Source organism: Nyctibius grandis, chromosome 1 (genome assembly GCF_013368605.1).
Source record: "Nyctibius grandis isolate bNycGra1 chromosome 1, bNycGra1.pri, whole genome shotgun sequence".
Lineage (NCBI taxonomy): Eukaryota > Metazoa > Chordata > Aves > Nyctibiiformes > Nyctibiidae > Nyctibius > Nyctibius grandis.
In genome coordinates, this window is record NC_090658.1 from 83,263,428 (window position 1) to 83,283,257 (window position 19,830).

Genomic DNA, 19,830 nt, shown 5'->3' on the forward strand with positions numbered 1-19,830 from the left:
TGTTCTTATTTTGTTGATAAAAAGTATTACAAAAATTTCCATACAAAAACTATTTTCATAGAAATCTTGCATTTCCACAAATAAACCTGAACACTTTTTTTTGGAAAAAAAAAAACTGCTCAAGAATTTTGTTCATTTAGTACTGTGACTGTATTGAAAAATGCAGTCCTCCTTAAAGTTCTCCACATTCACTTCTTTTAGGTGACCGATCCTACTTCCAATATTAGCGAGAATTGCACAGGCTCCATTGAGTTCAATTAGTAGCAGGAACAAGGGTTTCAAAATCCATTCAGGCTAAAATGCAAGCCCTCTATATGTGAAATACACTGCTTCCCACCCCCCTCCCTCTTTTCACAGTTAAAGAAAAAAAGTAATTTCTTATATGTAAAGGTTGTAAGACACATTCCTTTGTACTAAGGAAACTTTCATTCATCTAAAAATCGGGTCAAAATTATGGATTTTTTGTTGGTTTTTTAGATCAAAGTTCCAGCCCAGGTAAATTTACGTTACTGATTTTTTTAAAATTATTATTTATTTACTTAGTTCAGTGACACAGACAGTCCAAAAAGCAGGTGAGCATCCTCATATTTATCCTTCTATTCATGGGATTCATATTTCTTCACTTTTAACATTTCTCCCATCCAGGAAGCTCATATTGCCTGTCCAGATGGTAGTTTCAGCCTACCAGCAGTTACCAACTCTTCTATGCTTGAAAGTTCAGAGGAACACACAGTTTCTTGTTGCACTACAGTTCTGAGATATTACTTTTACTAGACTCCTTCTGTGGTTAGTATCGTCTAGGACATTTATTCTCCATCGCCTAGCAACCGTTGAACTTCAAAAGGAACCTGTAATTTCTCACTGAGACTGCATTTGAAACCAGCCACAAAACTTATATGGAATATTCATTCATTCAGAATGGTGGAAATCATGACGAACAGTGTAACCCCGCATAACTTGGTGGATCCATGATGCTTGTGATTCGAGTCTGGCCATTGCAACTGCTGAGATCACAGAGTCTCTAGTTCATAGACACAGCGGCATGAGGTAACTCATTTTATTTTGCACAGGTTGCATATTTCCACAGGAAACATTCTCGCAAGGTTGTTTGGAAAAAAGATGACAGTTTGTGCTTGGGGTATTTGGCTTCCCAGCTCTACGCCATGGTTTCTTTACCCGGCAACCTTCTGTCGTTAAACGTATGCATGTTGATAACTTCTTCTGTTTTCACAATAACAGGGGCCTGTGGCTTGTGTTTTAATCGACGCTGACACTTCAGAGACATCCTTAGCTCCTCTACCATGGCACTACAGAAGGACCTCTACAGAGGGAAATAGAGGAAGAAGAAAAAAAAACATCTGTAAGAAATGTCTATCTGCAATGTCTAGAAGTAGATTCACTCTATTGGCACAGCCTTGTCAGTCCTGTAAGTTCGCTTTGTCTCAGCCTGGAGCTCATAACAAATTGCTCTTATAAATATGCAACACATAATAATTAAAATGACTTATCAAGCTGTGATGATTCAGTAAAAAAAAACACCTTATCTCTACAATTAGTTGTCTGGCAGCTATTGACTATGGATGCATATGATACATAAAAATATTTCAAACAGATGTTCTGTTAACATAGTTTAGCCTTACAAGATACCATCTAAATGTAACATGTATACTAGGTACTCAGTAAAATCTCCTTGCCTGTATTTCAAAATAATACATTTCATTTCTATATGATTTAAACAGCTGTTCCTTAACAAAACAACAAGCCTTAATGTAGGTAGTTTACCTAAATTAATGTTTAAATACTGTTAAAATGCATTACTGAAAACAAATACCTATTCCATTATTTTTAATATCTTCTGTATCTAAACAATTCTTCCAATACTAACTATCATTTGTGGAATATATATTTGCAAAAAATATTCAGTATCATTGATCTTTATGAAGATCATATTATTAGAAAAAGTCTATTATGTTCTCATCAAAAGCTAGATCCTCAAAGCCCTTTTTCCATTTTACAGTGCAAGAAATTTCAAAAGCAAAATAAAATCTCCCTTATTCCCTCAGTCTGACTGAATTCTCAACTGCTAACAGTGTGATGAGGAATTAGGTTCTCCTCAGTGTGAGAACTGGAGTATGGAAGAAATATGGAAGTAAGAAAGAGGAGTCTCAGTTTTGGGGTCTGTGAATTAACCACTTTCGTAATATAATTTAACGTAAATGTTTTCTAGCTAATGGAGAAATGTGTTAACTAAATAACATATCCCAGAGCCTGAGATGTTATGACAAGCCTCTGACAATTGCTCTCCCCTAAAGCAAATTTGAGGTATAATCTTGCCCTTTGCATTTTGCTTTCTTAATAACTAATCTCCAGTCCAGAGAGATGATGTGGAAAAAGGAAAAAATAAAAAAGACAGAGCAACTGGAATTACTGTAAATATCTCTTGATCTGGGGAGACTCCTGGGAGACCTTATAGCAGCCTTTTAAGGCTCCAGGGAGACCTTCTAGCAGCCTTCCAGTACTTGAAGGGGGCCTATAGGAAAGCTGGAAAGTTACTTTTTACAGGGGCATGTAGTGATAGGGTGAGGGGTAATGGTTTTAAACTGAAAGAGGGTAGATTTAGACAAGATATTAGGAAGAAATTCTTGACTGTGAGGGTGGTGAGACACTGGCACATGTTGCCCAGAGAAGTTGTGGATGCCCCCTCCCTGGAAGTGTTCAAGGCCAGGTTGGATGGGGCTTTGAGAAACCTGGTCTAGTGAAAGGTATCCCTGCCCATGGCAGGGGTGTTGGAACTAGATGATCTTTAATGTCCCTTCCAATCCAAACCATTCTATGATTCTATGATTCTATCCTTGTTTGATTTTGTGTGATTAGTGGTAGATCATCAGTCAATATATAGTTGTCTAATTTATCTCCCAAATCAAGAACTCTGCTTTATTTATAAACTCTTACATCTCCATTATTCATACAAACCTAGGGTTTGGAGATTAGATCCAGAAAATATTTAAGCACCTCACCTCACCTAGTTCTTTGGGAGCCTAAAATGAAACTGTTTATCAGAATCTGCATTCAGCTTCCAACCTCCAGGGCTAAAGGCACTCTTAAGCAGTAAGGCACTCAGTTTTCCACATTAAACTTTACAGGTTTGTCATTTGGCCATAGTCAGTAGAAATTCTGCTAAACACATTGGTGTTTGGCTTAGTCCTGGATACCATCAGAATTCACACTCAAGTTCTCCATGCATAAGGTCATAGATTCAGTAGATGTGCTCTGAAAGGACCTAACAAATCAAGTTCCTCAAGAAAAGTAGCAACTGCTAGAGAAGAACACATGGCAGACATTAAAACTTTCTTCTGTTCAGCCATTCATCAGCTGGAGTATTAGAGCTGAATGTGACACACATTTGAGAATGTCAATTCAATAGTGTCTTCTGCCAGAGGAGATTTAAACTTCAGTGTCTCAGCAAAGGGCTGTAACCTACAGGCATTAGATCATTTCAAGGTAAAAACGCTTGCAGTTTCCACCTACTGATCCTGTTCCGGATTGTAGGGAAGCAGTTAACAGAGGCAGAGAGGGAGAAAGATAGAGATGGAGAACGTGGGCTGTTCTGTAGATTAGGGATTACACAGTGGCAGAGGAAAGGCTTCAGTGGTAGTTCCTGTTTCAGTGATGACTTCAATAACTTTATGTAAAATTCTGTTTGGTGCAAAAAGGTGCAAACACGAGTCATCTCAGTCCAGGGTTAGAACTGAACCCGAATCCCCCAAATCCTGAACAAATGCCCTCATCTCTAATCCTTTCCATAAATAGGGGAATAGAAAGGTGGGAAGGAAAGAGTAATCTTACTCTGGCTGTGATAATCTTCCTTTCAAATATTCCTTTCTCCTGATGAATTTGAAATAAAAAATGACACCTACTCAACTTATGATAGGAAGGGTTTAGCCACCTACAAATAAGAAAAGTTTAAGTTGTGAATCCAAAGGAGAGAGAGGTATATCTCTCTGGTGCAGAGACAAGCACAATTCCTTCAGCAGCCAAAGCTCAAGACAAAATTTGTCATTTCTATCTGGCTACTTGGAGTGACTTCTGCAATGGGCACTTATTAGCAATCCCTTTTTAAAAAGTTCCGATGCACTGGATTGACATTCAAGACAGAACTTACGGCTTTCATTGTGTGAATGAGGTGAGCAAAATTTCGAATTGAATGGTCTGAGCTGTAATATGTCAGATCTTGATGCATAAGGTATCTTTGCTTAGCATTGTATAGAAAGCAGGAAACTGTACCTCCTTCTTATTCAGCTGTGCTTCGAAACAAAATATTCAATTCTCTTAGACTATGTCTTTTTTTAAGAAAGTGCTGTTGCTTAACATCAGAACCACAGTTATGATTATGAATCTGAAATTAGCCCTGAGGTTTTTCAAAAGAGCAAGATTTAATTTAGTATTCCCTAATGCCTTACAGGCTAAATTGCTAAGTCTTGCAGATCTTGGCATTTTCACTATGTGGGGAACCTAGCACATAACTCAGGAATTTCACAGGGAATCCATCAAGAGGTAAATGCTACAACTCAGCGTTACACCACCTCCAGCCATTATACAGCTTTCACCTCTGGAATCAAAGGCCTAACTGAAACATTCTGAGGAACAAAATCCTTCTAAATTTAATTTAATTTACTGTTAATTCTTAACACTTTCAAGATTGTCCCTTGTCTTTTTTTGCCAAGACATCTAACAAGAGTGCCGAAACAGAGTGAATCCTTTTCAAGATGCATCAATCCACCAAAACCTTTTGCAAAGACTGCAAACACTTACCAAAGGGTGTAAATTTTTAGGGACTGTCAGTAGGAACAGGATTACAATCAATAGCCAAGAGGTAAGAACGTACATGCACTTAATGCCAGCATTCTGAAATATCCTGAAAATGAGATCTCAAGAAACTAGTCAACACATTTTAGCTCAGAATTTTACCTGGATCTGAAAACTCATTAAATGAGAAACTTTGGCAAGACTGACAGTCTTAAAAAGGCAGTTAACGCAATTTTGAGATGGTTATTTCATCTAGAAAATCCTTCCATTCTGTGTTTTCAAATTATTTTGTGTAAATTGTGTTCATGGGAACTTATCTACGTGTATTGTCTTAAAAATATGATTTAATTACTTGATTTACTAAGTTTTTTGTGTATGCTACATATTTTAAAATATTGAATGTCTGAAAACTGTAAACAGTATTAGTTCCCAGACAGTACCTTTGTTTTGGTAACTGAGCACTGAATAAGAGAAATATTAATTCAAGAGAAAGATTAATTCAAGGCTATGTAAAAGTTCATGACCTGGATCCTATTATTCTTTGGGTTCTATCTGAGAAAAATGAGGAAGAGTTTTCCCACATATTGCAAAATCATGTTCAAAAAAGGTTGACAAAGGATTACTTTATGTTTGATCTTTTCTTTAACAGAAATTCTTTTCTTGTCTCATTTCAATTCCAATCTGTATACAGTCTCCATTTTCTGTACAGTTAAACTTTGTGTTCTTTCACTGTTAGGATACAACTTTTGGAACAATAAGACATGAAAAGAAGAAGGAGCTCTAGAATACTTTTTTTGTAACAGATAAAATGACCTTTTCAGATATGATTTTAGAAAATATAATCCAATGCCTTGATTCTGAATTCAATTGACCATTCAGATTGTTAGGGAAAAACAGTGAAATGTTTACAGAACTTACAGGCTATATTTCAAAACTGTTGTCCATCATGAAATTGAGCACTTTTAGTATATATTACAAGACTCTCCACTTAATTCGAAGAAAATAACCTTTTGCCCCCAACTTACCTTCCACACTGCAGGCGTGTTATCAGAACATCAGTTATTATTGATTTTTCACCAACCCTTACAAAATCTTAAGTTGTCTTCTCAAATGTTACCAGAAAGTAAATGCTGCCTCCAAGTCATCTTAGATATAATCAAGTAGTAGAAGAGTTGAAGGAAGGCATAAAGTTCTCTAAACAATAGTACAGTTAAGTGCAACTGTTTTGTTGCAGCAAAACCATCACTTTAAAACATTGGAAAAAACAGCTGCAATTCTAAGTGGGGAGTTCAAGTGTACAAAAGAAAATTTTCATCAGAAATGTAGTTCTTAGCCTTTTAACACAAAGCAATTTTGAAATAGCTCATCTCCTTAAGAGTAAAGAATTAACTGATACCTCTTTCATTCTTTGCATAGTTGGCAGCTCACAAGTCGTGTACAATCAAGATAATAATTTTGTGACGTTACCACTGTTTAGAATCTATTTAGACAGCTCGTGCATGCCTTTACTGCCTGAGAAAAAAATGTGTCTTTGCATGTATGTATTAATATGAAAGCTAGAAAATGTTTAAACTGTTTTCATTTTATTGCTTTATAGGAATTTAGAAAAGTAATTAGAAATCATATTGCCTTTTGTTAGACACAGAATTATGAGATTATCATCATAGATTTTGCTTTTAACAACCTAAAAAGAGCAACAGGAAGATGGGAATGGCATGCCTGCACCACTCTTAACATTGTGATTTAAGTGAATAATATTAAATGTGTTTTAAATACAAAAATCTCCAATCCCTTACTGTTTTACATTTTTTTTCCCTCTTTGATGCAGTTAATATAAAGTTCACTGTCAACATTCAATGAAAAACTATAAGATTTACTCAGAAGTTCATTACTTCCAGTCTTGTGTGAGAGACATTATTTGAAGCCTTGTTTAATTTTCTTAAAACATTAACAGCAGGAATTCTGCATTGCCTTGTTATGTTGTGGGTCAGTGTTCTAGCATCTAGTAGGATATATCAATCAAACTGGTTTTCATCTTTTTGAAGTTAGCTGAGAATGAATGCACAGCCCTACACTGACTCTCCCTCCTAATCAGTTTCTGCTTCCATATGCCACTCCTCCAGGGATTTTGAATGTGTATATGGAAAACCTGTCAATCTTAAACCCCCTAGGCAGAAATATAAATCCTAGCAAAGTGTTGACTTATGATCACAGAGATGAACAATTAATGGAATGAACATAACCTCAGAAAAAGAGAAATAATATTTCATTGTCATTGAAGCATTACCATTTCAAAAGAAGTTAAAGTGTACTTGTAATGATCAGATTTTTAGGTTGCTTAGTTATGTACCTAGTCTTAGACATGATTGTTGATCGAAGGTTGTACACATACATATATGTACATACGTATATACCTATATATACATAATATGGTTACATTAAAAATATTTTGCCACAGACTTTTCTGATGTAGTACATTTTCCATCCATAGCAAGTATAATGCACAAGTACACTGCAGCCTAAGTTCACATCAATTAGCTAAACACATCACCAATATATTCTCAATTTCAGATTTAATAATTATTGCTTTTTTTGGTAGAAGTAAAACGAGCAGACATTTTTGGAAGTTATTTTCAGGCCAAAATGTATGGGAGATTTTATCACCTACTCAAATAAAGACAATATTATCAAGCAAAATAAAAATTTTAGTTGCATAAATTAAGCTTTGCTTCCGCCATAGTGGTGAAGAGCAAGGTCAAGACCAGTAGAGTTGTTCCAGACAACTTGGTGAAGCATTAGGTGCTTCACCTTGTAACTGAATTGAATTCTGATTGTTTCAAGGACTTTTCTAGCTATTTGATGGAGAGGATCAATAAGAATCTGATGGGACTGACCCTTCCTCTAACAAAACAACACTGAAATAATCTTCCATGGGCTGAAGTACTCACTGAGTTTGAGAGTTATGCAATGAACTTAGATGACATACAGGACTTCATTGCAGGCAACTTCTAGAATAGATTGTTAGTGTCTCCCAGTGGGACAGTAAGATTCCAGCTTGCCTTAAATAAATTATCAATTTGTGTCCAAAAAACCAATTCAGCCACTCTCAAATTCTGAAATTTATTTCCTGACAAAGCAAAATGCACTTTGGTGGATGACAGAGACTTCTGGTAAAGTAACTCTGAGTCCATTTAAAGTCTTCTGTAACTATTTAACATGGTTTCCAGTCTGAGTGCAACCTGACAGCTACACTAGTTCCTGTGACTGATGGGGAACTCCTATCAGTGCAGAAAGCTTTTTCAAAGGTGGCTTTGTTTAGTTCAGTCAGCAGCCTTTCTGGCCATCGCACTGACCATGATGTTTTTCTGACTCACCTGTGGACCTAGGCTGGGGCAGATAGGATTGCACTTGTGTGGTTCCACTCTTTCCTTTCAGAGAAATCCCAGAGGATGGCATAGGGCAATTGCTCATCAGCCCCGAGGGCTCTCTGTCATGCAGGATTCCACAAGATTTCATCCTGTCATCTCTCCTTTCAACATGTATATGAGGCCACTGAGGAGATAATGAAATAATTTGGGCTGTGGTGTCATCGGCATGCAGACGATACACAGTCCTACTCTCTTGTCAGACCAGGATGGTGCAGTCATTTTGTGCTTCCAGTACCTGGCTGAAATAGGGGTATGATGGCAACTTAATCCCAGGGAGACAGGTGCTGTGTTGGATAAGTAAAGGGAATCATTCAGAAGATGTTATCTACCTTCATTATTCAGTTCCACCTCTTTTGAAAGAGGATTACAGTCTCAGATTTCTCCAGGTTCCTAAGTCTGGTTCTGGGTTTTCAAATTGGATCAATGGTGATAATGACTATTTGTCACTTTTGTTTCAGTCAGTGGCAATAATTTTTACTGGTGTGAAGCTTACCACACCTGTCCAGGTCTTCTTCCAGAACATATCCTGCAGTCCAGTGTCCCTGGACAAGGGCTACAAATGACTGCCAGGTGTTTAATAAGTACTGACAGCAGTTCATAGCACTTCAGCACTTAGCTCCCGCTGAGTAAATAAATAACAGAATATATGGTACTATCTATCTGATTTAGAATGATATACAATGTAACATTTTAATGATTCTGTATGTTACGAACACAGCTGTGCGGGGTATTTCTCTGCCTTTCAGCAGAGATGAACCTGACTGCACTGAAGTGAGTCACCTGAGATCTTGCATTCTCAGCCACTAGATGTGAAAGTTCATTCATCTGCTAAATTTGATCCTAGATCTAAATTTATTCTCTGTTCATCCAAGGAAGGTCAGGTTTGTTGATCTTCAGGCATGGTGAAGGGAAGTGATGATGATATGTAAATAATACTTTGGAATATGAATCTATCTGGATTAAAATACTGTATATAACACCATGTTCTTTAATTTGAAAATAAATATTCAATTTTACAGAGACATTTTAGAAAATAAATGCAACCTTTCTTACCTGAGTTTAGCTGTATGAAAACAGCTTTTTTTAAAGTTTGCTGAGCTAAAGTCTACTGTACATTACTCACTGCAAAAATTTATACTAGTTTTATAGTTCAGTGTGATAGTATAAACTTAATATAAAATTTAGCATGACCTCAAGTCATATTGAACAGAGAGAGACTATTAGTGTTAATTTAATGCCAACAGTTTCTACTGTTTTGGAAACACTGTTATAGTCATATTGCACCGCATAATATCAAAATGGTTAGCATCCTTTTCTATATAATTGCATGGTTTCATCTGGCAGTCCATGATATTTTCTCAATCTAAAAGGCAGCTGGAAGTGCTTGTTGGTACTTTGCTGGTTTATACAAAAGTCAAAGTAATCTAAATCAGATGAACTAAACTGTGTTTAGTACTACACTTAACAATATCTGATTAATTCAAAATGCAAAAATTAATATTTATATATTAAAATATTTGTATAGATGGCATGTTGAAGTAATATTTAGGGGAAGACAATGAAAAATTATTAGAAAGACATGAATGTTCTATAATCTGACATTTTATTCCTTGAGAAGGAAGAAAATATTTTTTTCAGAAAAGCCAATAATTATATAATGTGAATGTTTCTTCTTCCTACTGATGAGTGAAAGTGAACTATACTTGCTATAAAATGCATGACATGTAGGGTGTTAAAAAAAATTTTTATACAACTTTAAATTCTTGTCAAACATAAAATATTCCATAACTCGAACCTGTCATTCAAGCCCTGAGCTTCAAGTGAATATCTATGGAGCAATAGTGAGCCTCTGGAAATCATATTCCTACCTTTCTACTAGTGCAATTGTCAGCTTTATATCTATTTCTAATCTTTCTGTTCTTTGTTTCTTGAATGATACAAATTAAGAAATTTAAAATACCTCTGAAGCAAGGTCCATTACCAAATAGCTATTCGTTGAGCTGCCATCAAAAATCAAAAAGAGATCTTGTTTTTAATGTTTTATTGTTTGTAAATGATTTCTAAAATGTCACAGTCAGTCAAATTGCATTTGTCCACTTTTTCCATTTCTGTCTTTTCATATATATATTCTGTGAAGGGGGAGGAGGGGGGGGTGTTTGTGGGCTTGATTTTGGTTTGGGGGGTTTTTGTTTTGTTTTGTTGTTTTTTGTAACAGTTCCTTCCATTAGAAAATATCCTCTAATATATAATTAGGTGGTTTCCAAGAGGGCATTTAATTATAATTAATACCTCAACTTCAAGTAGTCTGTACACTTAAACACACAGAAATTAGCCATACAAGTCTATACATCCACATACAGTGCTCAAGGGAGTACAGGATGACAGAAGTTCCCAATTTTTCAACAGCATATCTGCAGAATGCAATGTGCTAAAGTTGGAAGAACATTTCCTTTTATAAGCTGACACAGCTGCTGCTGCTTTTCCCAGCCAACATTAAAAATTCTGAAGTTACTCCATTACAAAATGTGACATGACAATACAGACTACATCACTGACCGTACGTTATAGAAAAGTTACTTGGGATATAAATCCCAAAGGCTTTACTTTGATTTACCAAGAATGCCCACATTCTTTTGTTTATTGTAGCCTGAGGAACAAGCTTTTCAACTTTAAAATCTTTTGAACTTGCCTCCCCCTGGAAAGGAAAAAAAAATCACTAGGCTGGGATTTAGTTTGGGGTTGTTCCAAAACTATTATAAATTACTGTCCCAAATATCAAAGGCTTTTGATATTAAACTATTAGGAATATTCTTGAACTCCAATAGCACAGACATAACTGCATTTTTTGAGAAAGTAATGAAAAAGACATTAATGAAAATGAATTTAGTAAAATTTGGGGAAAAAAAAACCATAAAATATTCTGGTAAAGTAAGAAGGTATCCTAAAAATCTTTTATTTTTTCATGTGAAATTTTAGTGGTAATTTTGTTTTGCACTGTTAAGACAGCAATTAAAACAAAGATGGAAATACTGACTTTCTACATATCATGCTGATAAAGAAGCATCCACAATATTTCAGTATTGATTAACTTCTTCCTGTAAGACCATTCCATTTAGGGGAATTTACAGGTATGCACTTTGCTCACCTCAATCCTAAAAAGAAACATTCTAACACATAATGAGTTACATTTACCCTGGTGCAAACAGATTGTAGAAGGACCTTGGGAAATAAACTCATGTTAGCACTTATACTAACTTCATGTAAACAAATCAAGAACAGTTAAACTGTATTTGAGAGAAACACAATCATGACGTAGTGTCAACTGTATATTGTTACAGCGCAACAGCTTTTTCAGCCTAGCAGCCCTTGGCCCCTCCTTGCCTCTTAGGAAGAGTGTGGCTCCACTACATTAATAAAACCACTTTTCAAGGTAACTTTTCAAGCCAATGCCACCTTCTACAAAGACACCATAACCAGGGTAGGTACAAGGACGAGCATATGCAATGGTGACAACAAGCAATGTTCTATATATTCCTGACACTACCTTCAGCAATACTGTGAATTTCATCCTAAAGTTTTCAGCAGTGCACACATAGTTTCTACCACACAGCTGACATTTGTGGTAATATCTAACCACTATGTGAAGGTAGTATCAAAATGGAAATAATCACGGAGAAACTTAAGAAAAATATAAGGAAAGGTCAACAAATTCTCAAACTGAGAACCATCAATATATTATGGTAAATATTAATGGTCTTCAAGATCAATGTTCTCCCTGGCCCTTATGATAATAATATCAGCTATACAAAACTAAATGTATGAAATGGACATAAATCCATAACACATTGAAGCACATCAATAAAAAAAAGGACATAGTGATTGTTTTAAATGGCTTCTGGTTCTAACATTGCTCATTCACTGCCTTCTGAGTACCTGTTAAGATCAGGGAGCTGGTCATTCACCAGCAAAAGCAATTAAAAAATGCAAATGACTGTGCATTTATTGTCAAGATTAGCTAGATAAAAAAGGTCTGCTTCATAATATGTTTCCGATTACATAATTAGATGTTTGTATTATAAACAATAAGAAAGAATAGAAGCCTTTAGGATTTTTTAAAAAGGCTTCAATTAAAAAATAGATGAGCATTGTGACATAAATTCTATTAAAGAGTAACAATTAAATTTCCCTCTGAGAAATTAGAAGGCACCATCTTGTGGTTACTCTGCAGGAATGCAGTCAGGACAGCCTCCTGCCTGTCATCTCCTCCTACCCCTTCCCATTATGTCAATTGGAATGTCAAAATTCTGCCACAGACAAGGAGAATGTTTTGTCATTCCCAATACTCCCTCTGAAGAAAACCTGTGAAACTATGTACTAGGTAGGACTAGAGGAGTTATTTAGCTCAAAATACGCTCCGGGTTATCAGATTACTCAAATGTGTGTGTGAGGTAGACAGCAAATTCAGAATTATTGGCAATTGTAGCAAAACCACACTTAATTTTGAAGAAGTTTAAGATCAAATATTACCACAATCTAAAGTCTCTGCAGCTCAGTAAATCTGCATGAAATTTTGAGCCAGCTAAGATCAGAAATTTCTATTCCTGATATCCTTACGTTATCAAAACTAAAACATGGTTTGCACATTTTGCAGAAGGTGTTTGAAATTTTTGTAAACAATTTATTTTGGGCAAGAGTCAACCAATTAAGTTTGTGCCATCTTCAAAGACATAGTCTCATATACAGGTCACAGTTCAGCATTCAGAATTTCTTGTTCAATAGAATCTGCAGTTTTAAATAAAACACTGTTTTTTATGTAACACACATGTATATTCACAGCTACTGATGTCTCCTTTAGGTCCAGTCCTGCTTATTCATTGTACCTTGTGAGATAAACTGTCCAGACTGATCTTTCTCAACTTAATTGTGTAGCTGAGCGGTGAATTATTTACTATGGAAAATTCAGTTGGTTTTGTCTTCCTTAGGAAACGTATGTAAAATATAAACCAGTATCAATTTAGTTATTGTTTTTATTGCTTTTATAATCAATTATAAATAAATAACTGTTTCAGAGAGGCTAATTCAACTGATGTTTAGGTTATGATTTGATCGTATGACTCCAGAAATACTTGGTTGGTGTTATTGTTTCAGTAGGCTTCCAATAACACAAAATACTAGATTAAATCTTAGAGCATACTGATCTCCCCTAGTGAAACAAACAGCTAAGGTATGCTGACTTGTGTCTCATTTCACATTTTTTGAAGTACTTAACAGTTCAAAATTAATAAAATGTACATCTGCTAATTTTTCACAAGCAGACCTAGTTCTGACCTTCTTATGGCTCAATGAGTTTTGAATGGCTACAAATGACATCAGAATTGAATCCATATATTGTTCTTTTCACATCCGTCAGATCTGGATCTTCTAGAAAATACTCAGTAAATTAGGACACTCATTTTTCAAACAAACTAGCCATAGTAAGTGTCAGTGACTGACAGTCAGACTGTGATAACATCCAGACTTGTCTTTGCTTTTGAAACCTGTCAATAAAGAGGAATTTCTCTGTGTCTGGGAAGTGTTGTGGTGGCATGAATTCATGTGTAGTATTCTGCTTATTGACATCTGCTTCCCAGAAAGACTACAGCTAGTGTCACATGTTTCCTTTGGATTTTTGAGCACATCAGGAGCATAGATGTTCTAAAACACTTTGGTTACCAGATGCAATTGTTTTTTAGCAAATAACACAATTTTGTCTGGTGCTTTTCTGAGCTCAACCCCTTTCAAGATTTCACTCCTCCAACTAGGTTCACACCAGCCAATGCCTCTGTTTACATGTGCATTCCAGGACCAGGGTGACATTGAAAATGCTAAAAAAAAACCCATATCTAGATTATACACTTTAAATCTGTATTGCCCCCCCACTAGAAGTGCAACTGTATATTTTGCATACATTAAAAAGCAGACACACATATTAATTTCCTCATTTATATCCTAGGATACTCTATATATTCAGCAGCTGAAGTTATCTGATTTCTTTTGTTTCCTTGGTTGTTAATATGACCTTTGATCTTCTCTGTCTCCAAATGTTGACAAGCATTACACAAATGCCAGAATGATATTCCAATTCTAAAGTACCTGATGATATGATGAGACCTTTCTAGTACAAGTACTGTTAAAAGGTCAGACACCTCCAGTCATTGCTATCTCTATCCATCATTAACAAACAAAAATAAAAAAGAAACAAATTAAAAAAAAACTAAACCCACCCCCCCCCCCAAAAAAAAAACAACACATAGGGCTTAGAGAAAGAAGTCCTTAATTAAGAAGTTTCTGTTTGCTTCTTCATACAACTTCCAACATGCTGTTATTGTCACGTAAGATATGCATTCACACCCTGCAAAACACTAAACTCATATTACAAGTTTATTATCAAGACAGTCCTATTTTTTCTAAGCAAGTGTTTGTTAAAAATCTAGAAAAGCTAAACCAAATTATACTGATGTCCATAGGAAATCCATATCCACCTTACAAGTGGATAAAAATTGTTGAGACTTATATGGGTTACTTAAGTAACTGGTAGCTTTTCCCTACCAAATTCATTTCAGAAACATAACATTCCAATAGTATGTTAACAGAAAGGAATCAGCCTGCAATATCATAAAAAAAAAAAAGAGGATCTAAATGGTCCTTTAACAATTTAATAAAATGTACCCATGTTCAAACTGTGTTTAGGAACTTGTGACCTCACACTGCCTTTGTGTGTACTAGAAAAAAAGCTTCTTTAACAATATATTTATAACAGGACACTTGCATACCAAAAGGTTGCCTCAAAAGAAGTGAAAACAAATTGTAAATTTTCTTAGTAACAATTCAAGTTACAAAAATTCACCAGTAGCATCTGGAAAATACCTCTCTCTCTATATATATATAGCTTTGGGATTTACTACTGATTTTATCAAATTAAATTACTAAATAGAAATACAGAAACTGCCATAGGTCACAAGCTCCTCAAAAGAAGAAGAAAAAAAGAAAAAGACCTAGTAAAATCCAACAATTTCTCTCAATTTTTAAAATTCAGAATATGTCATAGTAACAAAATATATAGTTTGAGTTTAGGTTTAAACATGGGCACATATATAGAGAGAGATTTATTTATTTATTAAGCAAAAATTATAATTCCAACTAAGAATTTCACAAGATATTACTAGTGTTGGCACAATTACAGTATTGTGGTTGTATAAATTGCAAGTACAGAGCAAATTAACACTAGAATTTTCAAAATTGAGTCAGTTTGAAATTACAGGACATCAGTAGTAAACCCATCAAAAAAAATTATGCTGATGTAATTTTTTCCAGATGCTACCAGGACAACTTTAAAATATAAACTTATGTAAAGAACATTTCTATAGAGACATTTTTAGATTTTAACTTTGAGCTACAGACAGTTTGTCTTTTGAAAATCAGAATTATCTGTAGAAGATTAATTTGTTTCCCATTACAGTTTCGGATTTCTTCTTCATCCATAAAATTAACTGCAGTGAACTTCCAGGAGTAAAAAGCTGTCTTTTTTCAGGCTTGAATAAGAAGAGAAATAGTCACTTGTCCTGAAATCTGGCTATAATTAAACACATTGAAGACAAATTAAAAACTGTAAATGTAAAACTTTGGATACTTAGCTGTGATCCTTTGTTATACAAGTACTGTACTATACAATAAACAATCAGTATGCATCACTTATATTTTGCTGCCAAATGCTTAACATATTATTTAAATAGGCCATAAATATAAAATAAAATAGGAAAAGACAATATTTACCTTTTCCAACTGAGCATTTTTTTTTGATTTGTACAAAAACTCCCCCACTGCCACAAAGACAGAAAGCACCAGTCCTGCTGCCAACACGATGAAGATTCCTCCAATGTTTTGAACTCCCAAAGCACTGGCCTCTTTACTTTCCTCCTCTGGGCAGCCATTGCCTCTCCACCATTTCTCTTTCATCATGTGGAGCTTGCCCTCCTCTTGCAGCTGAAGAATTGCTATAGTGATCTTGTCTCTATATGGAGAACCTAAAGGGACCACAGGGAACATATATTGCATGGAGTATGTTTTAAGGAAAGTTAGTTATTCCTGATGAGAATAAAATGTAATATAATGTCACAGGAAAAACTATATCCTCTACAACCATAACATTTATCAAAAAGCCATTTACATCTCACCACAGTCACACTGGTTATATAAATACAAACCCACATGTGCACACACATATAAATATACATGCACAAAATTTAATCCAGCTGGTGGTGCCTGTAAGCCAGGCAACTTGATGCAACAAGTCCACATTTAGTCCCACAGTCCCCAAATCTTCATGTCCAACTCTTATATCCAGCCAAATAGTATTCATCTTTCAATTTCCATCAGGCTTTTAATTATGCCGCAGTAGATTTAGTCTAATATACATTAATCTATAGGCTGTTGTTTCACAGCTTCTTACCCTAAAGTTAATCCAAGGTCTGATATGTAATGAACACTTTATACTATTACGTTATCAAAAGAAGAAACAACAATTTATCTCTATTTGACAGATTGTCAGGCACTTAAGATGATACCTTTCAAGCACACACTTACTTATTAACAGTAACAGGTAGTAATGCACTCAGAAAGATAAGGTTAAGTATGTTTGGATAACAGGGATGTAAATTTTCATATTTTAATGCATTTCCTTCTCATAATTCAGTATTTTAAAATGACACGATAATTTTGCAGCTTTTGAACATTTCAGTATTTCAAGGGGTAGTTCAAAGGATAATGTCATATCTTTGTAGGTCATCTGCTCTCTTTTCCTTTATATAGTGCATAAGGACTTTTCAATGGTATTTTAAAATCTACATTAATTAATGAATAACACCAATAGAGAAAGGTTTTCTTTTCTGAATGTTAGAGAGTAAATCACATCAGTTAGAAGTGCTTTCTATGTTAAGATTTGTGTAATGTTTAAAGAGAGAACAAAGCCATAATTTTTCTTCTCCTCCTTCAAAAACACGAACAAAAAACTCTTCATTAAAGTGGGTAAGAAATCTCAGGGAAAAAAAAAGAGTAGATTAAAATACATGGCATCCCTCTTTCGTGTCATATGAATGCAATTCTACAAAGAATCCCTCCTCTTTTTCTTTCAGTCATAATAATGCTACTTACTAGCTATAATTTTTACAGTATTTCCTTTGGCTGAGTAATAAAATCCATTTTCATTAACTTGATACCTTTTAAAAAAAATTCTCAGCATCTTTTAGAGAGATGCTGCCCATTTGACTATTTCATGTACTGTGATCTGCTGTGAAGGAACTGAAGGAATGCATGGATAGGGTTTTTTATGCTCTACACTCTTGGAAAACATTTATTTTGGAATTTCTTTCAATTTATTCTTCATTTCTTCAGTTTCTTCTTACATATCTAGAGCTTATCATAAAAATAAAGCTAATAGCAAAGGGTTGCTGTGCCAGCATGGAAGTAAAACATAGAAAGGATCATTAATTACAAAACACTCTGGGCTTTTCCTTCATTCCCAAATAAAAGGTGGGAAAAGCTGATCTAAAAGTGTTTAAGTTGCAAGAACTTGTGCTTTTATCATCTATACTTAGGAAAGAATGATGTTCTGTACTAGGAGCCAAACTGTGTTTAGGCAGGACCATACAAGAAGCAGAAAGAAAGGAAAACAAACTGTACTCTCTTGTGCATGCAGGGACCTAAGTCACACTGTTTCAGACCATCCTGATTATGCTGAAACTCTTCAAAACCCTATACTTGACAGATTTCTTCAGTCAGATGGAAGAAGGAAAGTGTTTAGTCCACAAGAGCCTGGGGAAGTGTAAGTGCATACTTTAATCTTTTGGGGATATTTTCAGCATTACACTGCCTATAAATATTTAACCACAACAACAACTTAAATAACATTAGATTCTGAGAAATAATTTTGGACCCAGTCTAAACCATCTTCTGAGCTGACAGGCTGCTTTCTAATTAAACTGATTTGCATTTCATTTCCATATTTTCTGATGGTCTAAGTATAGGCAGTACCAACTATTCTTCATGCATTTTTTATATATTCTAGGGACTAGATTTGTACGCATATAGTTCTAGTCCATTTGAAGTGCTTAAAAAGTGAATTAACTGAGGAATTCATAGATAGAAGCCATAAAGCACAGACTAATACTATCTACAATGAGTTAAGTTTACAAGGATTGTATTAGAAGCATGCAGTTAATAGTGATTCAGTTCAACAGTATAACTTATTGTTGGTGATTTGCAAAACTTTGCACAAATAGTTGTGGAGTGGACAGATTACAGGGCCTTTGGTGTTTCTACTGCTATATTTGTGTTTGTTATACCTTATTATCTTTCTCAAAAATGGTAAACTTACAAGTAAGGATCAATGTGTTCCTACTGCAATATCTGTATTTACTGTACCTTGTTAGCTTGTCTTAAAAATGGTAATCTCACAAGTAAGGATCAATGTAGGATGACCAGCATTGCATACTGTTGCTGTTAAATTAAACATTTAAAATTTTATACACATGAAAAGCTAGCATTCAATGCTGTAGTTCTATTCTGTTTCTCAATGACTTACAATGATCTAAATTCACTGATTCACACTTTGCAATAAACAATGAGTACACCTAATAATCTGCTATGTGAAAAAAAAATAATTTTTAATGCTGTTTATACTGATTCAAGTAGTTATTAAGAGAACAAAAGAAGCATAGCAATGATATTCTTTCCTAAGGTTTTATTTGCTCCTAGATTTTTTATGATACAAGCTGGCTTGCAAGTCCCAGCAATGGAAAATCCACCCAGAAGCACCTAAAGTGGCTAAAAGTATCATGGTCTGATCTGTGGATGATAAAGTTAGCATACAAAAAGAAGAGAAAATACATAGAGAATATCGACAAGGCATCCAGATTAGACTCTGGATGTTAAAACTGTTTTACTTAAAGAAATGAAAAATTTCAGGAAGTAAATGTAAAAGATTTTTGACATTTACTGGTAATTTTCACTGTCACTTCTATGACATGACTAAAAAATGAATCAAGTCCTTCTATGAGATGTTGCAAGAAGGCCATGTCCTGGTTTTTTACATTTTTTAAAATCATAAGTATTTCATTTAGGAGAATTTACTGTTCAAGAGAAAAAAATAAAATGAAAACAGAAATTTTAAGCCTCCCAAACAATGTATACAAATGCCTTTGCAAAATAAATAAAGTATGAATAAGAGTAAAGTAATAAAGCAGAAGCCATTAAAAAAAAAATAAAATTCTGCCATGTGAAGAAATGTGAACTTCACATCTTAACCTTCAATAAAAAGACAAGCAGTTGAAAAAAATCTTACCAGTCTGTGCATGGGGGGAAGGCTAGGAGGGGACAGACTCAATAATATTTAAATCTCCATCCCAAAGTCAGGGAAAAAGATGAGTATATAATCTTCCATTGATTGCAGAGAAAGGGACTGAAGGGCCTACAGATCATAATCTATACATTATTTGCTGATCCCACTCTAGCTGCTGTTTACAGGAATGAGAATTTCTGCTGGAAGAATTTTAGGACTTCC

General features: G+C 34.8%; 1 protein-coding gene across 1 annotated transcript in view; it reads right to left on the reverse strand.

Annotated features, from left to right (window-relative positions):
* Positions 1 to 1,156: 1,156 nt before the first annotated feature.
* Positions 1,157 to 19,830, reverse strand: part of GRIK2 (glutamate ionotropic receptor kainate type subunit 2) — a 442,707-nt gene continuing 424,033 nt past the window's right edge. Inside the window, exons 15-16 of the mRNA XM_068416353.1 lie at positions 16,047 to 16,297; positions 1,157 to 1,321 (exon numbers count right to left, since the gene is read on the reverse strand). Coding sequence (XP_068272454.1) covers positions 1,157 to 1,321; positions 16,047 to 16,297 — 416 coding nt within the window. The remainder of the gene's footprint in view (positions 1,322 to 16,046; positions 16,298 to 19,830) is intronic.